Source organism: Lissotriton vulgaris, chromosome 6 (genome assembly GCF_964263255.1).
Source record: "Lissotriton vulgaris chromosome 6, aLisVul1.2, whole genome shotgun sequence".
NCBI classification, from domain to species: domain Eukaryota; kingdom Metazoa; phylum Chordata; class Amphibia; order Caudata; family Salamandridae; genus Lissotriton; species Lissotriton vulgaris.
The window spans coordinates 963,134,858-963,152,241 of record NC_141694.1 but is presented as its reverse complement, the minus strand read 5'-3'; the positions used below and the strand labels follow the sequence as shown (position 1 = coordinate 963,152,241).

General features: G+C 41.6%; 1 protein-coding gene across 1 annotated transcript in view; it reads right to left on the bottom strand.

The window, feature by feature from the left end:
• The window catches only part of RSPO3 (R-spondin 3), a 530,784-nt gene that overhangs the window by 243,831 nt on the left and 269,569 nt on the right, over window positions 1–17,384 (bottom strand). Inside the window, exon 2 of the mRNA XM_086926993.1 lies at window positions 2,159–2,350. Within this exon, the coding sequence (XP_086783119.1) occupies window positions 2,159–2,350 (192 nt within the window). The remainder of the gene's footprint in view (window positions 1–2,158; window positions 2,351–17,384) is intronic.

Below are 17,384 nucleotides of genomic sequence, written 5' to 3'. Positions count from 1 at the left end.
AGGAGGAGAAGTATTATCAGAGTTTGGCGTGGAAATTTAAAACTCAGTGAGCAGGCATTAACCACGGACGCTTTGTGGAGCACAACTAACGGTTACTATCAGCATTGTTGGAAACACTATTCGAAGGAGTCATTCCAAACAACAACCCCTGAAGAAGGGAGAGCATCCTGAAATGTATTGGGCAATAAAGTTTTGTAATGATTGCGAATTCCTAGAATTCATGATTCACAATTTGGGTTCATAGGTTTTTGTATGTAATCAATGTAAAAAGAAGGTAGACCACAGGAGTGATTTATGTATTAGCAAAAATATAAGTTTTATCTCGAGATTTGAGATTGTAAAAACAAAAACAATACACATCGATGTTAAAGCATTGAATATGTTTGCACATTATTTATTATATATTCTTTTCGCAATGCATTCAGGGCCAAAAGATTCATAGTCTTTGGCAAGTTTTTGAAGCGCTACCTTAATGCCATTAAGTAAATGGTCATGTGACAGAACATTCCCTAACATTATCAGGGTCAAATGGTCATGTGATGCCACTTCCTGTGATGTCATCAGCAGCTGACTAGTTAGATGATGTCACTTCCGCCACCACTGACATTTTAACATCCATGCTCTCTAGAACAATAAACTTCTATCAACTCTCCCAAGGGAAAAGTCACTTATATTAGAAAATAAATAGTTTGTGCGGCACTGGGGGTACCTCCTTCTCAAAGTATTAACAGGACTGATAGCTATCCAGCTAAATATGGGTGATAAATGGAAGCCCACAAAAACAGAGAGCTCACCTTACAATAATTACAATCATTAAGGAATTACATTTTTTCATTTTTTTTCAAATCACATAATCAATCAAGAATATTTAATTTGTGTCACCAGTTATTTATAACATTCATTCCTATAATTAAATGTTTTCATTTTTTTTCAAATCACATAAGCAATCAAGAATATTTAATTTGTGTCACCAGTTATTTATAACATTCATTCCTATGCTCATAATCCGTCACATCATTGACTAGTGTTTAGATTGGCAATGCTTTCCATGAACAATAGCATTCTTCCCTTCTGTCCATTTCTTTCATAAACATCAGTGAGAAGCTAGTAGTTGGAGATGTTCATTAAGAATGCGATTTTGCTGTAGATGGAATATTATTTTCAGTCAACTGTTTTCAATCGGACATCTCATGGTATTTTTGTGCTTTTTTCTTTTGGGAAATAATGTATTTGCATTTTATTGGTGCTTTAAAAGGTTGAGTCCAACAGAAGCATGAAAAAGTTAAATTTGCAAAACACCTCCCTCCTTATAAAAGGGGTAATGTTATTCTGACAGTTGCAACCAAGTCATTTACGTGTTTCACTCTCTAAAAGTTTTAGCATTGTAGGAGGATCGCGAATCAACCTTATTGCATTTAGAAATATATCAAATACTATAACACAACATCCAAGTTCAAACATGTATACAAGTTTTATCATAGGTCGAAAAAAAATTCTATAGAAAATTACCACTTTAAATGTTTCAAAGTATGCCCGAATTTCACTCTGCTTTAGAAAGTCAGATTATACAAGAAAGGTCAGCTAGATACTGTGGGGAATTTTATAGAAGTAAAAGGTAACGGAAGGAAAACTAGTTAGGTCTCATCCACCCACAATGACCTACTCTTTTTCTTGTTTTAATACATATTTCACTTGCCCTTGCAAAATCAACAGTCTAAGCTATACTTAGGTAAGTGAGAGAGGTTCATTGCCAATCCTAGGCACAATTGCTACATCTACGCCCTCACAATATCTACCAGTGGGACTTGGAAATATGTCATGACTATCTACTTGTTCAGGTGGAAGATAATCAAGTGTTACGATGATGGCTTGAACATTCATCAAGGTTCCCTATAACAAAGAATATATGCTCATAAATTAAAAACTTTTTATGATGACCTGCTATCAGTCAACTGTGTACTATCAGTCAGTCTCCTCTCCAGGCATTCCTTTCAGCTTTCTTTACATGGTAACTTTACAGTCGGAATGTGCATAGAAGTATGCAAACTCCCTGGCAACACTCCCAAAAGCTGTGCTTTTCTGTGCTAAGGATAATAATTTGATTTAAATATACATTTAAAAAATGTGCAACTAAATAATCATTCTTTCAGATACATACTTGTACAATTATTTATTACTGGAGTTCTTGTCCCGTAATATCCGCTAGGACATGATGGGAGGCAGACTCCAATCTGTCTCATGCCAATCCTCTGCAGAACAAAAAAGAGCCGGGGTTTGCAGGAGTTGCATCCATTGGAATCAGAGCACGTTTCACAGCCTCCAGGACAGCCGTGACCCACATAAGGAAGCACTGAAGACAGAAGGAAAAAGAGGAAGAATTAGAGGTTGACATACTTAATGCATTATGTCTAAACATTGTGTTAGTTTCTTATGGTCTGCCTTGACTGCCCAGCTGTACCCAGACAAGTATGTGAGAATCACCAGGAAAGGGGCTTTGGCTCCACCCACATGTTGGGATCCGGGAGTGCATGTTTTGATTGGGCAGAAAATGTGTGTTTGCACAAAAAGTGCTTGCTTTCCACACAGCTATGCTTTTCTTTATTTATAATGCTGCTTAAACTTGAACTCTCAGAGGCACACACATGCTATTAAAGTGGCTTAGAAAACTGGGTAATTTCTGTTGTTTTTCTCTGGCAGCAGCAAGATGGGAGAAGGGCATTCATTAACCTACATGGATTTATGATTTGGCTCGACAGTACAAATGTCACCTGACCTTTTAAATTACTAATTTTATTCCACATTTTTTTTCACATACATACATATCCGTTTCATGCAATTCGCTTGAAATGCTTCACATTAACATACAACATTCTTTTAAACCCAGACCTATTGCCTAAGCCAATGCTAATTTAATTGCAGATATCGGCATGTACATTTTGCTCGGATTGACAGCAATGGTAATAAAGAAACTCTTCTAGGGAAACTTTGATCATAACTGCTTTTTGTGTCATTGTCTAATCAACCTCTATCATCTCTTAAACACATACAGCCAAGACTCACCTGAATAGGAATTGTATTAAAGCAGAACTTAAACAAATTAATGATATTAAAAGAATAAATTATTGCTATAGTCATCACACTGAAGACCAGGTTTACAAAACGTTGATTCAACACAACACAGCAAGTCTGTTCTTCCTTTGGTAAACTTTATATGAACACACTCTAAGTTTTCTGTGACCGAGGGGAGTAATATTTGGTTTGTGTTATTTTTGTAATGCAAACCAAGTGCAAAGCATTGTGGTGGTATTTACTTTCTATTGCAAATCAGTATTTGAGATGGAAAGGTGGCCAAGGCACTAGTATTACTTTGTCTTACATTGTGTCAAAGAGGGTGTTCCGTGGGTACATCAGCATTCCCATGCAACTACCCATGGGTTTTTGACACAAATCCCTAGCAACCATCAACTATAGACTAGAATTAGTGCTTAAAAGGTATGCCTCCTCAAGGCAAGGGTAACGGAGGAGAAATGTTTTATAATCTTTACTCTCCTGCAAACTTTGCATGCGTATTACATTGTACAGTACACAGACAAAGTGAGAAATGTATTAAGCAAAGTTTTGTACTGAAATGCACTCCTTTCTGAACAAAATCTCTGCTTAACAGAACGCACTCACCCTTGCACTATGCTGTAGGGATGTGTTTATTGGCGCACACAGCCTAAAGTGCTTCAGCGCTGGGGGAGACAAAAGCAGCGTCGTATCTTAGTAGATATGGAGCTGTTTTACTCTCTCCTTTAGTCCCAACGTAGCACAGCAATTTAGGATGCAGTGCTGCATTGCTTCAAAGGTTTGTATATTTCCCGCTATATTTTCTCTATCCCTGAAAATATTTTGTAATACTTCGAAAGAAACAGATTTCTCTGGCACCAGCCAAAAATGGAAGAAGCATCAAGAGGGTGCCGAGTTATGTTTTTGGCATTCTGATTTTTTTTACAGAAGCCTGCACATCACAGTATATAAAATAAATACCAAACTTTATTTATTGACTAACAAGGAGCTTTTGGAGCATATTTGATCAAAGTTTTGCGTTGCCCTTATGCCTTGCAAAGTATTGCAAGGGCGAAGAAAAACCTAGATGAGATTTATCAAGCCACACAAGGCCGCCTTGCTTGGCCCTGAGGTGCTTGGTAAATATGGAGTAACGCAAGGCAGAGTACGTTGCTGCATTATGTTACTCTGCTTTGGGAAGGCATTCCATGGGTGTAACAACAGTGTTCTATGTACCTACTCATGGATTATGGCACATTCCCAGATATACGATGAGTGGCAGACCAGGGAGTGAGTCAAATTGTTACGCCTTCCCAAGGGAGGCGTAACAAGAAGAACTATCTTTATTTCTCCTTGTTTTATTCCTCTTTCTATGTGTGCTGTCTTTTTGCAGCACACATAGAAAGAGGAAAAAGCCTCAAAGGATTGTTTTGGTGCAGCAAGCTATCCCTTCCTGCACAAAAAACAATCCTGCCTGCAACGCAGGCACCCTCGCACCATGGTGCAAGGGTGCCTGCATTGGTGCTAGGCACACAAAATTGAGCCAGCACAAGTAGAGAGAGCAGAATGTGCAATTTATTGAATAATATGGTGCATTCCTGCCATCTCCCTTTCATGCAACACAGCAAGGTGTCTTGCATTGCATGAAACAATGATAAACATGGCCCTTTGTATTTAATTTCATGCCTAAACTATATCTAAAGTAATTGATCCGATGAAAAACTCACACCATGACATTGCCTGTTCTGCACACAGAAACATGTTCAAGCCAGACAATTAAGTCAGACAATCTCTACTAGAGCATCCATATAAAATATATATAATTCATAACGACCTGTGCAAAGCACAGATCCTAGGGATCTCTGCATTCTCTTCAATCTACCCTTCTATATACCTTTTCAGAATGCATAACTATGTTCCTTCTCCTGCCAGCACATGAAAATACATTATCCCAAGGTCAGCATTAAACATATTGGCTACTAAATCAAATATGGTTACGTGTGGCTAGGCATTTTCCTGTACATCTAAATATGAGTATCATACATCACAAACAGTTCTGTGTTACAATAAGACACCCTACTATCTTTCTTTGCAGATAAATAGCCAGATTGACAAAAACCTGCTTTGAAATTGAAATTCTACTTTTGTAACATTCACCTACATTTAGAGTAAAGTTCTAACTACTAGAAATGTTATATACAGAATCCCAAAAATATTCTTGGAAACCTATGAAAGATGTAGATTTACAGTTGCAATCCAACGTGAAAAATTATTTCCTGTGGAATTTCCACGTGGTAGAATACTGATGGAACTGAGGATGAAACGGGTAGTATCAAAATTTTAACTTCTTTAATTCTCAACAGGTTGTATTATTTCTCTCCACAGGGAAATACCTTATACCCGCAATGATAATGGATGTTTCTGTACATCTAGTAGTACCTATTGGGCAAAGCGGGTGAGGTGAGCACCAGTGTATATTATTTTCACAAGATGTGCTCAGCAAAAACCGAAAAAAGAGACTCTTGCTCTTAAAGGTGACTGTTTATGCAGTATGATACCTTATTTACGAAAGCATAATTTTTAAAAGAAAAAAGTATCTTGATTATATTAATAATCCGAAACCTGGCCTGCTCTGCAAAGCAATCCAACAAGCTTCACTTGTCTTCCCCATACATTAGAACAGAACAACTAACAAATAAACACGTCGCTTCATCTTCAAAAGGGTGACAGATGTAGAGAAAATTGTACAATTCATGGTCTGCTGGCTATTTGAGGAGCAGACAATTGGATGCTTGCATTGGGTCAGCCGCTGGCTATTCGAGCTCATGAGAAATTCGACTCAACTTTTCAGACCAAACGTTTCAGACAGTGCCCGGGAACCTTTGCCAGTGCTTGTCCTTAGCTGGTGAGTGAGTGGTGCGATAGAACTGGGTGGTTGAGAAATCCCCACTCACATCCAAAGATGCCAAACCACAGCATATTAAAGCCAATTTTAAAAATATGGAGCTTAATCATACGTTAATTATCACAAACACACTCTAGCTTGTTAACAATGCCTCAATGAACAACCAGAGAAAGAAATACATTTACTGATTATTTTATTAAATAAAGTATTGAAAAGACCAACATTTATTTCGTAGGAGCTCCACACCGGCGTTGACCTATGCTGGGTTTCTCGAATTTCAGCATTGCCTAGTCTTGATTATTTCTCATGCCTCCTTCCTCCATCACACAAGCCTTCCAGCCTACTCTTCTTTAGCATCACTCTTGCATGTTTTTCCTCCCTGCTTCCTCTCCTATTTACTGTTTTCCCAACCTTCTCATCCGCCTTCTTTATACGTTTGCTGATTTTCTTTTTATCTTGGGCAAAGACTGATGGTGAAAATAAGGCAAGGGGTTGTATAATATGTAGTAAGCTTTGGGAGCACTAAGTTTAGATTCAAACTCTGTCACAGTTTTGTGCTGGCAGATTTCATAAGTACTTAAACAGGTGATGATAAATGGCTGCTTGCCATGGATCTTTGATGTAATGTGCTGCTTTTGACTGGATATGTAGCAGCTTTGTTAACATATAAAAAGTAAGCAACAGAACACAACACAATAATATACACAAAGCAGCATAACTGCACAAAACATAACAAAGAACATCACAATTAAGCAGCCAAACAGGAAGCAGCATAACAACTGCAGTACAATAAACCATAATCATATTGCATTAACAGTGGACAAAAATGCAGCTGCGCAAAAAACAACAGATTACATCAGCACCACAACAAAATACCATACAACAAATAAGCACAAATATTCTTGTCACGCATTTCCCATTCCATAATCGTGTTTTCTAATACGGTGGTAAAATGACTTTGGAGCACGCACTGCTCTAACTTACCACCAAGGATATAGGATATGAAATAGTGCCAGACAAAATTGTTTTGTGATCTGGCCCAAGGATTCTGAAAATAACGGCTCGTGTCTACCGCCTACAACCCCTGAATCAGAGCAGGTAGCACATTGAAATAGCAATAAACTCTTCAGAATTGTGGAAAACCTATGCAAACAGACCTAGTAATTCTATGTTTGCCATTTTATTACCCATTCCAGGAAGTTTATATCATCATCCTGTAAACTCGCAGGAATATATAAGTCAGACTCTTTAATTTCAGCCTCGGTATCTCCTCATGCAGAATTCTAAGTAACTTTAACTAGTGGTCCAATAATTTTGATTTGTCCCTTTAACCGTCCATGTCCTGCTGAAATCTCAGGTGAAAGACTAGGAAATAACATGTAGGGAAACACTAATTTCCGCAGGTTCTTTCCAAAACACTGGGGCTACCATGACCCCTCTGGAATTTGAAATCAAGACTTCTCCTTTCTATATTACTTTTGTACGTTGTTTATTATTCTTGATTTCTCCCTTTGTCACTGTTTTCTTATATTTTTCGTACTCCTTCATACTCTTTTTTCCCCTTTTCTGCCTTTCTCACTCTTGCTGTGGGTGAAAGTCTGAATATAAAGTATAAGACCATGTTCCCAAAAATGAACACCAGTACTCATAAGCTGCAACCACCAGTACAAATTAAAGAGATTCATCAAACAAATATCCATTCCTACCATTCACAAACACATTCCAACAGAATAAAATATACTTGTTTACATGATGGTCATATCAGGAGATCATGGCATCCTGCAAGACAGGATCCACCTTGTTATCAATGTGGCTAGCAGAGGTTTTTCAAGTAGTGGTATATGAAGAAAAGGATATCTGTTGTAGAAAAGAGGCTGTATTCATTTGTATTTTATCTCTATTACCATGGGCTCTGCCATATAGCTCAGTGGAAAGAACCAAAATTCGAAAGGAACAAACAACAGATCTGTAATTACCAGAGCGAGACACTCTTCTTCCTTATGTATGAAAACTCACCATACACCCAATGATTCAAGCTTTCTGTAGCACTAATACGTTCTTATGCAGAGGCTAACCATTGCCAGTATATTTGTTTTCATTATTATGAGCTGGAAAGGATGGGCAAAAGTTTTTAGAGGGTATAAATAAGAAAAACAAAAAATGTAAAAAAGTGCACTATGAGTGCACCCATCTTTTATGTCTATATTCTTTGCTACTGGTAGGATCATCGGGCCTAGGAGTCCATTTTAATAAGGGCTGTCATATTCAAATGCAGGGCAGCTATAATATTCAGACCAGTCGCGCCCGGTGCAGGAAAGCGCAGTGGGGCTGGGGAGAAGTCGACAGAGGACGGAATAGGTTTTATTTATCTATTTAATTTTACCTATTACGTCATCTGTTGACTTTCACCCTCCCATCCTTCCCCAACTCACTATGCTTACCTGCACTGGCCGCCGCTGATTCAGACTTATTTTGTTGATTTAGACTGATTTCAGTTTATTTCAGAGCTGCATCTCTCCACTAGCTAGAACTCTAGAGAGCAATCAAGAAACAAGGCACTATGTGGTAGTACAGTAACATGTATTTTCTTTAGAAACTACTTTTCACGAGGGAAAATATTTGGTCTCCAATATTTCTCTACAGCTATTCCATATTTTATTGTGGGTATACTCTTTGTACATTTGTGATATAATGCTTAGCCGATCTTGGACTTTTTCATCAGTTTGCCTATCTGTTCTTGATTGCAAGACTAGCAGGTAGATTCATGAAAGAAAAATTAACTCGCAAAGGGCCAGATTCTGCGAATCTGGCCCTTTGCGAGCGCAATTTTTGCATTTGGGATTCATCATCCCAAATGCAAAAATCGGTAATTGCGAAATCGCATATTTGCGAGGAATTGCATTTAAAGAATCTCTATTTGAGATTCCTTAAATGCAATTTACTAACCATTTTTAATTTGCAAATTCACTATTTCTGGCCGCTATTTACTGCGAGGTCAAACCTCGTGGTAAATAGCGAAAACTTAGAAAAATGCATTTAAATGCATTTTTCTAAGTTGCATGTTACACACACACATGTCCTTTGGACATGTGTGTGTGCAACACCAATGTAGATTACATTTCAGGGGTGCTACAGGGTGTCCTTTGGACACCCCTGGCACCCTTGAAATCGCATCCTTATTTGCGATTAGCAAATTGCTAATCGCAAATAAGGAATAACTCCCCATTCATTCCAAAGGGGCCTTTCGGCCCATAGGAATGAATGGGGAGTTATTCCTTATTTGTGATTAGCAATTTGCTAATCGCAAATAAGGAATGTGTAGGAATCGCAATTTATTTAGTGATTGCTACATGGATCCCGTTTTGCAAGTCCTTAATAGCGATTCCTTAATAATCGCTATTAAGGACTCGCAAAACGGCACTATGATGAATCTAGCTGCATGATTTATTCTGCAGTTGCAAATTCTGGCAATTCATCTATTATACAAATAATTGAAATAATGACAAACTGATCGAAGCATTGGTATATATGATGTTGGAAATTATTTAAACATGTCATTTAGCTATACTTTTATAAATTTTTTCATCTTCTTCACCCAAGTCTCCATGTTAGACTACCTCAAAATTTACTATGTGTCCTCTACCTCTTTCTCGCCTATCATAGAATTTCCTGGCTCATTTTTGGCATATAATAATTTCTGCTATGTCGTTGCCTGTCAATTCCATTTCACTATTGCCTTACAGAGCATATAGTCTCTAGAAGAAACGTTCTACAAATTAGTTTGTGAAATATTTGGTGTCTTTCTTTCTTTTCAAGTTACTGACTTATCATCTGGCCAACATATGTTACATTTTTTTACTAGTGTTAGGTCTCACCTGAAACAAGGCATGACTTGTCACTTCAGAAGATCTTCTGTTACTTAATAAAAAAGTAAAAGGGCTTTGTGCCCACCCATTACTAACCACCTGTTGGCTTTGTCACTCTTATTTTCTTGCTTCTCTTGGGTAGGTGGGTGAGCATGTGTCGGCTTTCAGTTTGTCTCCTTGTATTTGTTGTTTTCCCTGCATCATGGACCATGGAATGATTGATTACTTGATAAGTGTTCTTCTGTGCTTCTTACATTTGGATTGTGGTCTTTTTAGCTCGAGCCTGGGCAGCGCATGTGCTGCTCTGCAAGGCATGCTCTATTCAGGTAGGGACTTGAAGCTTCGGCCCCTCTCCGCCCAAATTTTTCATCAGCTTGTGTCATTGTCCACTGTAAACTGTGGCTATTGATTGGTCACTAGGCTTAGTAGTCTCTCCTTAGTCCCGCCTTGTCTCATTTTGCAGCCTCCCATGGCGATACCCCATGTGTGTTGTTACTTGGTAGGCTTTAATTACAGCCTCCAAGCACTATTTTCTCAAATAGCTTTGTCCTGCCTGCTGTTGCAGGTAGGACACACTCTCTCCTAACACTTTTTAAAATGTATTTATCTTTATAGCACAGGGACCGAACGCATTTGCAATGCAATAGGTCACGCATTTGCGAGAGTTTAAGCTATTAGCATTGTAAATGACAATGTCTTTTATTTATTTGTTTTAAAAGCAACACATAAATAAAAGGCATTGTCATTTACAATGCCTATAGGTCAAACTCTCATAAATGCACCACCTATTGCATTGCAAATGCTTGTTTGCTTTGCTTCAAAGACAACTTGATTCTTTTTTATTTTTTGCTTTCAAGGCAACTTGATTGTAGGTTGATGAGAATGAATAGTTTCTTACCTGTCGGTGTAGTTTTGCAGCTTGAAGACTTTCTAGATTCACTATGCTGTGCATTATGTTGCAGTCTAGTGGTTGAGTCCAGAATCGTACTCTTTTTTTTTTTTTTCGTGGCCCAGGTGGGTGTCAACGCCCCACCATTTGGTGTCCTCCTGTGATGTCGGCGCGCCATCTTCGGATTTTTTTTCTCGTTTTGTGTTACTTTTGTCTCTTTTTTAACTTTGTAAAGTTTTTTTTCATCTTTAATCCCCTTTTCCTCCTGTCTCATCTTTCTGGCGGAGGAGGGTGGGTTCGCTAGTGAATCCAGACAGTCTTCAAGCTGCAAAACTACACCAACAGGTAAGAAACTATTCGTTTTACAGCGTGAATCTTTCTGGATTCACTATGCTGTGCATAGACTTTGTAGCAGTTTGCTATGTTTGTGGCGGCTGGGTGGAAGATGAACGTTGGTTGTTTAATACACGTTGAAGCACTTTTTGTCCTACTTGTGCTTCCTTGTTCATCTGTATATCCACGCAATAGTGGTTAGTGAACGTGTGCACTGAAGCCCATGTTGCCGCCAGGCAAATGTCTTGGATGGGTGTATTTGCTAGGAAAGCTATTGTTGCTCCCTTCTTTCTGGTACAGTGAGCTTGTACTGCTCCTTGTAGTTCTTGACCTGCCTGCTTGTGGCAGAATTGGATTGTTTGTGCGATCCATCAGGCAATGGTGTTCTTAGTTACTGGTCTTCCCTAAAAACTGCTGGCAAAAGACACAAAGAATTGCTTTGTTTTCCTACAATCTTTGGCCCTTTCAATGTAATGCATCACTGCTCTTCTAGCGTCCAGAGTGTGCAGTGCCCTCTCTGCGCTTGTGGATGGTTTCTGGAAGAAACTTGGTATCTGGATTGTCTGGCTTATGTGGAACTTTGGCACCACCTTTGACATGAAATGTGGGTCTGTTCTCATTACCACCCTGTCAATCTGAATTTGAATGTAAGGTTCTTGTAATGTTAGCGCTTGCAACTCGCTCACCCTGCGTAGCCAGGTGATTGACACCAGAAAAGCTGTCTTTAGGGTGAGCATATGTAGAGAAGCCTTGTGAACGGGTTCCAATGGTGCCTTCATGAGTTACATTAAGGTTCCATGCCGGCGGTGGCATCCTTTTTGGGGTGGGGGGCGATTCTTTTGGCCCCTTCCAGGAATTTTTTTAACACCTGGGATGTAAAGAAGCTTTTCCCTGTTTCTCCTCTTGTATATGCTACTATTGCTGCTAGGTGTACTCTTAGCGAGGTGTACCTTAGGTTACTCTTTAGCAAGTGTGTTAAGTACTTTAGCACCGTTGATTCCCTGGTGATTTTCTTCTGGAGCTTTTACCTGATGCACTATTGGTTGAATCTTTCTATTTTGCTACATAACACTTCTGTGTGGTGGGCTTCCTTGCCGCCAGTGTGCTCTCTGTGAGTTTTAGGTGTGCAAAGTTTAAGTCTTCAGGAGCCAAGCTGCTAGGCTGAGGCTCTCTGGTTCTGGGTGGAGCACCCTTCTGTTTTGCATTGAGAGAAGATCTCTTCTTTTTTTGAACTTGTGTGGTGGCCCCTGTGCCATTTCCACTATTTGTGAGAACCGGGACTGCCTGGCCCACTTTGGTGCTACTAGTATCAGTGTCATGTTGCTCGTTCTGCACTTGCTGAGCTCCTTGTGCATCAGCAGTATCGGGGAAAAGCATAGGCAAATGTCTTTGACCAGCTTATCCATAGGGCAGTCCCTTGTGATTGCTGCCCTGGCTGTCTGGATGCAAAGATTGGGCATTTTGCATTCTGGTGTGTTGCAAACAGGTCTATTTGTGGGGTTCCCCACATCTTGAACAGCTTTTGCTTTTCCTGTGGATTGAGCTCCCACTTGTGGGATGCTGATGTCTGTCTGCTTCCACACTGTCTTTTCCTGGCAGATGTATCGCCAGGTGGTCTATTTGTAGTGGGATGGCTCATCTCCATATCTCCTGCACTAGCCCTAATAGCGCCACTGATTGTGTTCCTCCCTGCTTGTTGATGTAGAACATCGTTGTGGTGTTGTCTGTTTGTATTAACAGCCTGTGCCCGTACAGATGCTTCTGGAAGGCTTTCAAGGCTAGGAACACGGTCTTCAGTTCTAGGTAGTTGATGTGTTTGACTGCATCTGTTTGTGTCCACAAACTCCTCACTTTGAGCTGGTTCATGTGCGCTCCCCACCCCATTTGGGATGCATCTGTTGTGATGGTCACTGTTGGAGTTGGTGGTGTAAACGACTTCCCCTTTGTTATGTTCTCTTTGTTCCACCATGCTATCTCCTCTTGCACTGTGTGCGTAACAATCACTAGATCTTCCCAACTCCCAGTTGCCTGTTACCATTGCTGTTGGAGCCATTCCAGGAATGGTCTCATGTGGAGTCGAATATTGGGGCCCAGGTGTATGCAGGACGCCATCATCCCTATGAGTTTGCTCACTGTCCTCACTGTCAGAGCTTGCCCCTTCCGGTATTGCCATGTCTCCCTCAGTAGGGCGAAGGTTCTCCTCTCGCTGGGGAACACCCCGCCCTGAATGGTGTTGATTCGTGCGCCCAGAAAAATCTTCACCGTTCTGGTTCTATAGAGGACTTTCCCCAATGTACCAAAAACCTAGCGCTGTCAGCGTGTGCGTGACCCGCTGAGCATGTAGTTTGTATTGGTTGTAGGAGTTTGCCTTTACCAGGCAGTCGTCGAGGAAGGGATATACATGTATTCCCTACCTCCGTAGGTGCGCCGCTACAGCTGCTAGGTATTTTGTGAAGACCCTTGGTGCGGATTTTAGTCCAAAGGCTAAGGCTGTGAACTGGTAGTGTGCTTTGTTGAAGGCAAATCTCAGTAGATGTTTGTGTATTTGGGACTGTGTAGGTAGGCATCTTTGAGGTCTATAGTGGACATGAAATCCCCGTCCCTTATTTGTGGTATAACTTCCTGTAGGGGCGTCATTTTGAATATTTGAGTTTTTATGTATTTGTTTAAGAACCGTTGGTCTAGGATGGGTCTTGACATTTTGTCCACTTTTGGTACGAGGAAGAAGTTGGAGTACACTCCCTTATTTCTTTCTGTGTATAGCACTGTTTCTATTGGCTCCTTATGAAGGAGTTCTTGTGCCTCTTGCAGAAGGAGCGAGAGCTCTTTTGGCGAGCGTGTTTTGTTGGCTCGCCTCCTGTGTGGATGTGTTTTTTCCATTTCTATACAGTAGCCGAACTGTATGATGTTGAGTATCCATTTGTCCCTTGTTATCTTCTTCCACTCCTGGAAGAAGTGTTTTAGTCTGCCTCCTACTGGTGTTACGTGTTTGAGTATCTTTTCTTTGTGTGTATCTAATTGTTTGGGTCTTTTGCTGTGCCGCCCCTCTAGAGATGTTTTCTGAGTGGGCACGTTTGGTACAGCGGAGTCACTTTGAGGCAGGTTGCTGTCCCTCTCTTCTTGTTTGTCCTTGTCCGTTCGAGCGCCCCCGAAAGGACAGGCCTCTTGTTTGGTACTAACAGCTCTGCTGGTGCTGACCCTGCTGTTGCGTCTGGTTGCCTCCTTGATAAGTCTGTTGGAAGGTCTGGTGCGATGTTCCCGGTTGGCTTCCTCCTCTGCCAGCTGGTCTCCTTGAGGGTGTGCCCCTTCTCATCCCTCAGAACTGCAGTACTCCCATGGATCTTGCCGTTTCATTATCCTTTTTGAGTTGTGACAGTTTCTCGTCAACTGGGATCCCTAACCGTTGTTCCCCTTAGAAGGGCATGTTCAGAATATTTTTCTGTACTTCCGGGTTGAAACCTGAGATCCTCAGCCAGGCATGCCTTCTCTCCATCCCTCCAATCATCATAAGCCTGCTGGATGTGTCTGCTGCATCCAGGGCTGACTTTAGGCAGGTGTTAGCCATATTTTTGCCTCCCTCCACCAGGTGTGTTGCCCTCTGCTGGTATTGTTCCGGGAGATGTTTGAGCAGCTGCCCCACCTTCTCCCAGTGTTGGTACCCATGCCTGTTTATTAGAGCATTGGAGTTCGCAATGTGCCAGTGAATAGTCGCATTCCTCTCTACTTTCCTCCCCATGAGGTCTATTCTCTTACTTTCTTTGTCTGGAGGTGGCCCTGAGTTTGTGGGAATTTTGGCCCACTTCCTGGCTGTTGACGTTATAATGGAGTCAGCTGGCACGAATCCCTGGATATATGCTGGCCTTCGAGGAATGCTTGTACTTATTCTCTGTTCTAGGGGTGACAGATGAGCATGTTGCTGTCTCCTTGAAAGCTTCCCTGCCCTGGTCCAGCACACTTGGGAGCATGGGTAGGAATTGGCTCCTAGTTTGAGTGGGGAGCAGAGTCTCCAAGAGAAAACAATCCTTTGGTTTCTCTTCCTCCAATTTAACCTCATACGTTGCTTCGGCATTCTTGAAGACCATGTTGTAGATGCCAATGTCGTCTGCCAGTGAAGGTCTCGACCGATATGACTCTAAGCCCTCCTCTGGGCTTTCGGCGTCGAGGTCCGGCCATTCCAGGTCCTGCACCTCTGAAGATGTCGAGCCCAAGTATGTCCGCTGATCGTCCTCGCCTTCTCCCTCATAACAGTACAGGCCCTCTTCGCCCTGTGTCTCTGCTGGTTCAGGAATTTTCGGCAACTCGCTGACGTCGAACTCCTCCTCGACTTCTGTTTCAACTACAGTTGAGGGCTTTGGAGGGATGGTGTATCTGCTCATCCGTTCGTCGAAGTCCATTTTCCTCTGGAGGCTGCTGTTCATTTCGGCCTCAAGCCTTCTCTTCTTCCTCTCCATTTCAGCCGCTTGTTTGGCATCAAGACTTTTGGTGCTTCTCTTTGAGGTCGTCGATGTTGACGTCGAAGTCGCCTTCAGCTCTTTTTCCTTTGGCGTCGAGCAAGCCTTTTCGGGGGCGGGCTTAGACGACCTTGGCTTTTCTAGAGCTTTCGCAGGCTAGGAGTCATTTTCGAAGGATCCACTGGGCTGTTTGTCCGTGGACGCAGCTGTGGTCGTTAAGTGTTTCGACACCAGTTTCCTTTCAAGGACTTTGGCTCAGTTTTTCGAGAGTCTTTCGGGGATTTAAGGGTCGATGTCTTTCTTACCTCCTTTGTCGACTTCTTATCGGTCTCTTCGACCATGTAGTCCTCTGGTCCGCTGGAGAGGGACAAGTCCCGGAGCGATGGGGGTTGTCCTTGCCCCTGCATGGTGTGGTTCGTTATCCTCTGTCTCTCCCTGAATCTGAGTATCTTGGGGGTTAACGCCGAGCAGGAGTTGCAATCCTTGCTTTGGTGATCGAGTGGCAAGCAGAGGTTGCTGGTCCTTCTGCGTGTACTTGTGGTGGCAATTACGGTAACATTTGAATAGGTTTTGTCCATTCCTGTGCTGGGGGCCCCCTGTGTTCGCATTCTTCGTTGGATGTCAAAGTTCTTTATCTTCCTTACCTTCTTCGTCGTCCTGGCTATGTACTCTTGATCGGTGTGTTGAAAAACTCCAACTTTTAATGTTTTCTGCGGAAAAAAGAATCTGAAGATGGCGCCCAAAGGTGGGAGCTTCCGGAGGAAGCGTGCCGACGTCACAGTAGGATACCAAATGGTGGGACGTCGACGCCCACCAGAGCCACGAAAAAAAGAAGAAAAAAACAAAGAGAAAAAAGACTTCGATTCCGGACCCAACCATTAATGCACAGCATGGTGAATCCAGAAAGATTCACATTGCAAAACTTTGTGGCATTACCCTTATCACCCTTTATCTCTACCAGCACATGAACAATAAAATCACCCTTACCTCCCTTTACCTCTACTCACCCCAAAGCCTGAAATCATCCTTATCACCCTTCACCTCTATCCACACCCAAACCCTAAAATCACTCTTAAATCTCTCTTTCACTACCCACCCACAAACCCTAAAATCACCCTTACCTCCCTTTACCTCTACTCACCCCCAAACTCTTAAATCATCCTTATCACCCTTCACCTTTACCCACACCCAAACCCGAAAATTCCTCTTAACTCTCTCTTTCTCTCCCCACCCACAAACCCTAAAATCACTCTTACCTCCCATCCTCTCTGCCCAACCCTGAATCCTAAACTCACCCTTTTCTCCCTTTACCTCTAAGGACCCAGGAGCCCTAAAATCACCCTTACCTCTCTCTACCTCTGCCCACTTCGGAACATCAAAATAACCTCTCTTTACCTCTACCCACTCCTCAATCCTAAAACCAACTTTACCTCCCTTTTACCTCTACCCACCCCTGAACCCTAAATTCACCCGTACCTTTCTTTACCTCTACCTACACCTGAACCATAAAACCACCCTTACCTCCTTTTACCTCTACCCATCCCTGAATCCTAAAATCACCCTTACCTTTCTTTAACTCTATCCAAACTCTGAACCCTAAATTAATTCTCCCCTCCCTTTACATCAACCCACACCTGAACTCCAAAATCAGCATTTCCTTCCTTCACATCTAAAGAAGCTTGAACCCTAAATTCCCCATTCCTAAACCCTAAAGTCACCCTTACCTCCACTTACCTTGACCATCCCTAAGCCTAAAATCAGTTTTTAAGTAACTTAAATGTATGTTATTAAAAAAATTAGTTAGCTTTGTGGTAAAGTTGTCAATGGTAAAAGTACAAATACTTACCTGAGGGGTACTTACTTGCGTGATAAAGACTTACGATAAAGAGCCT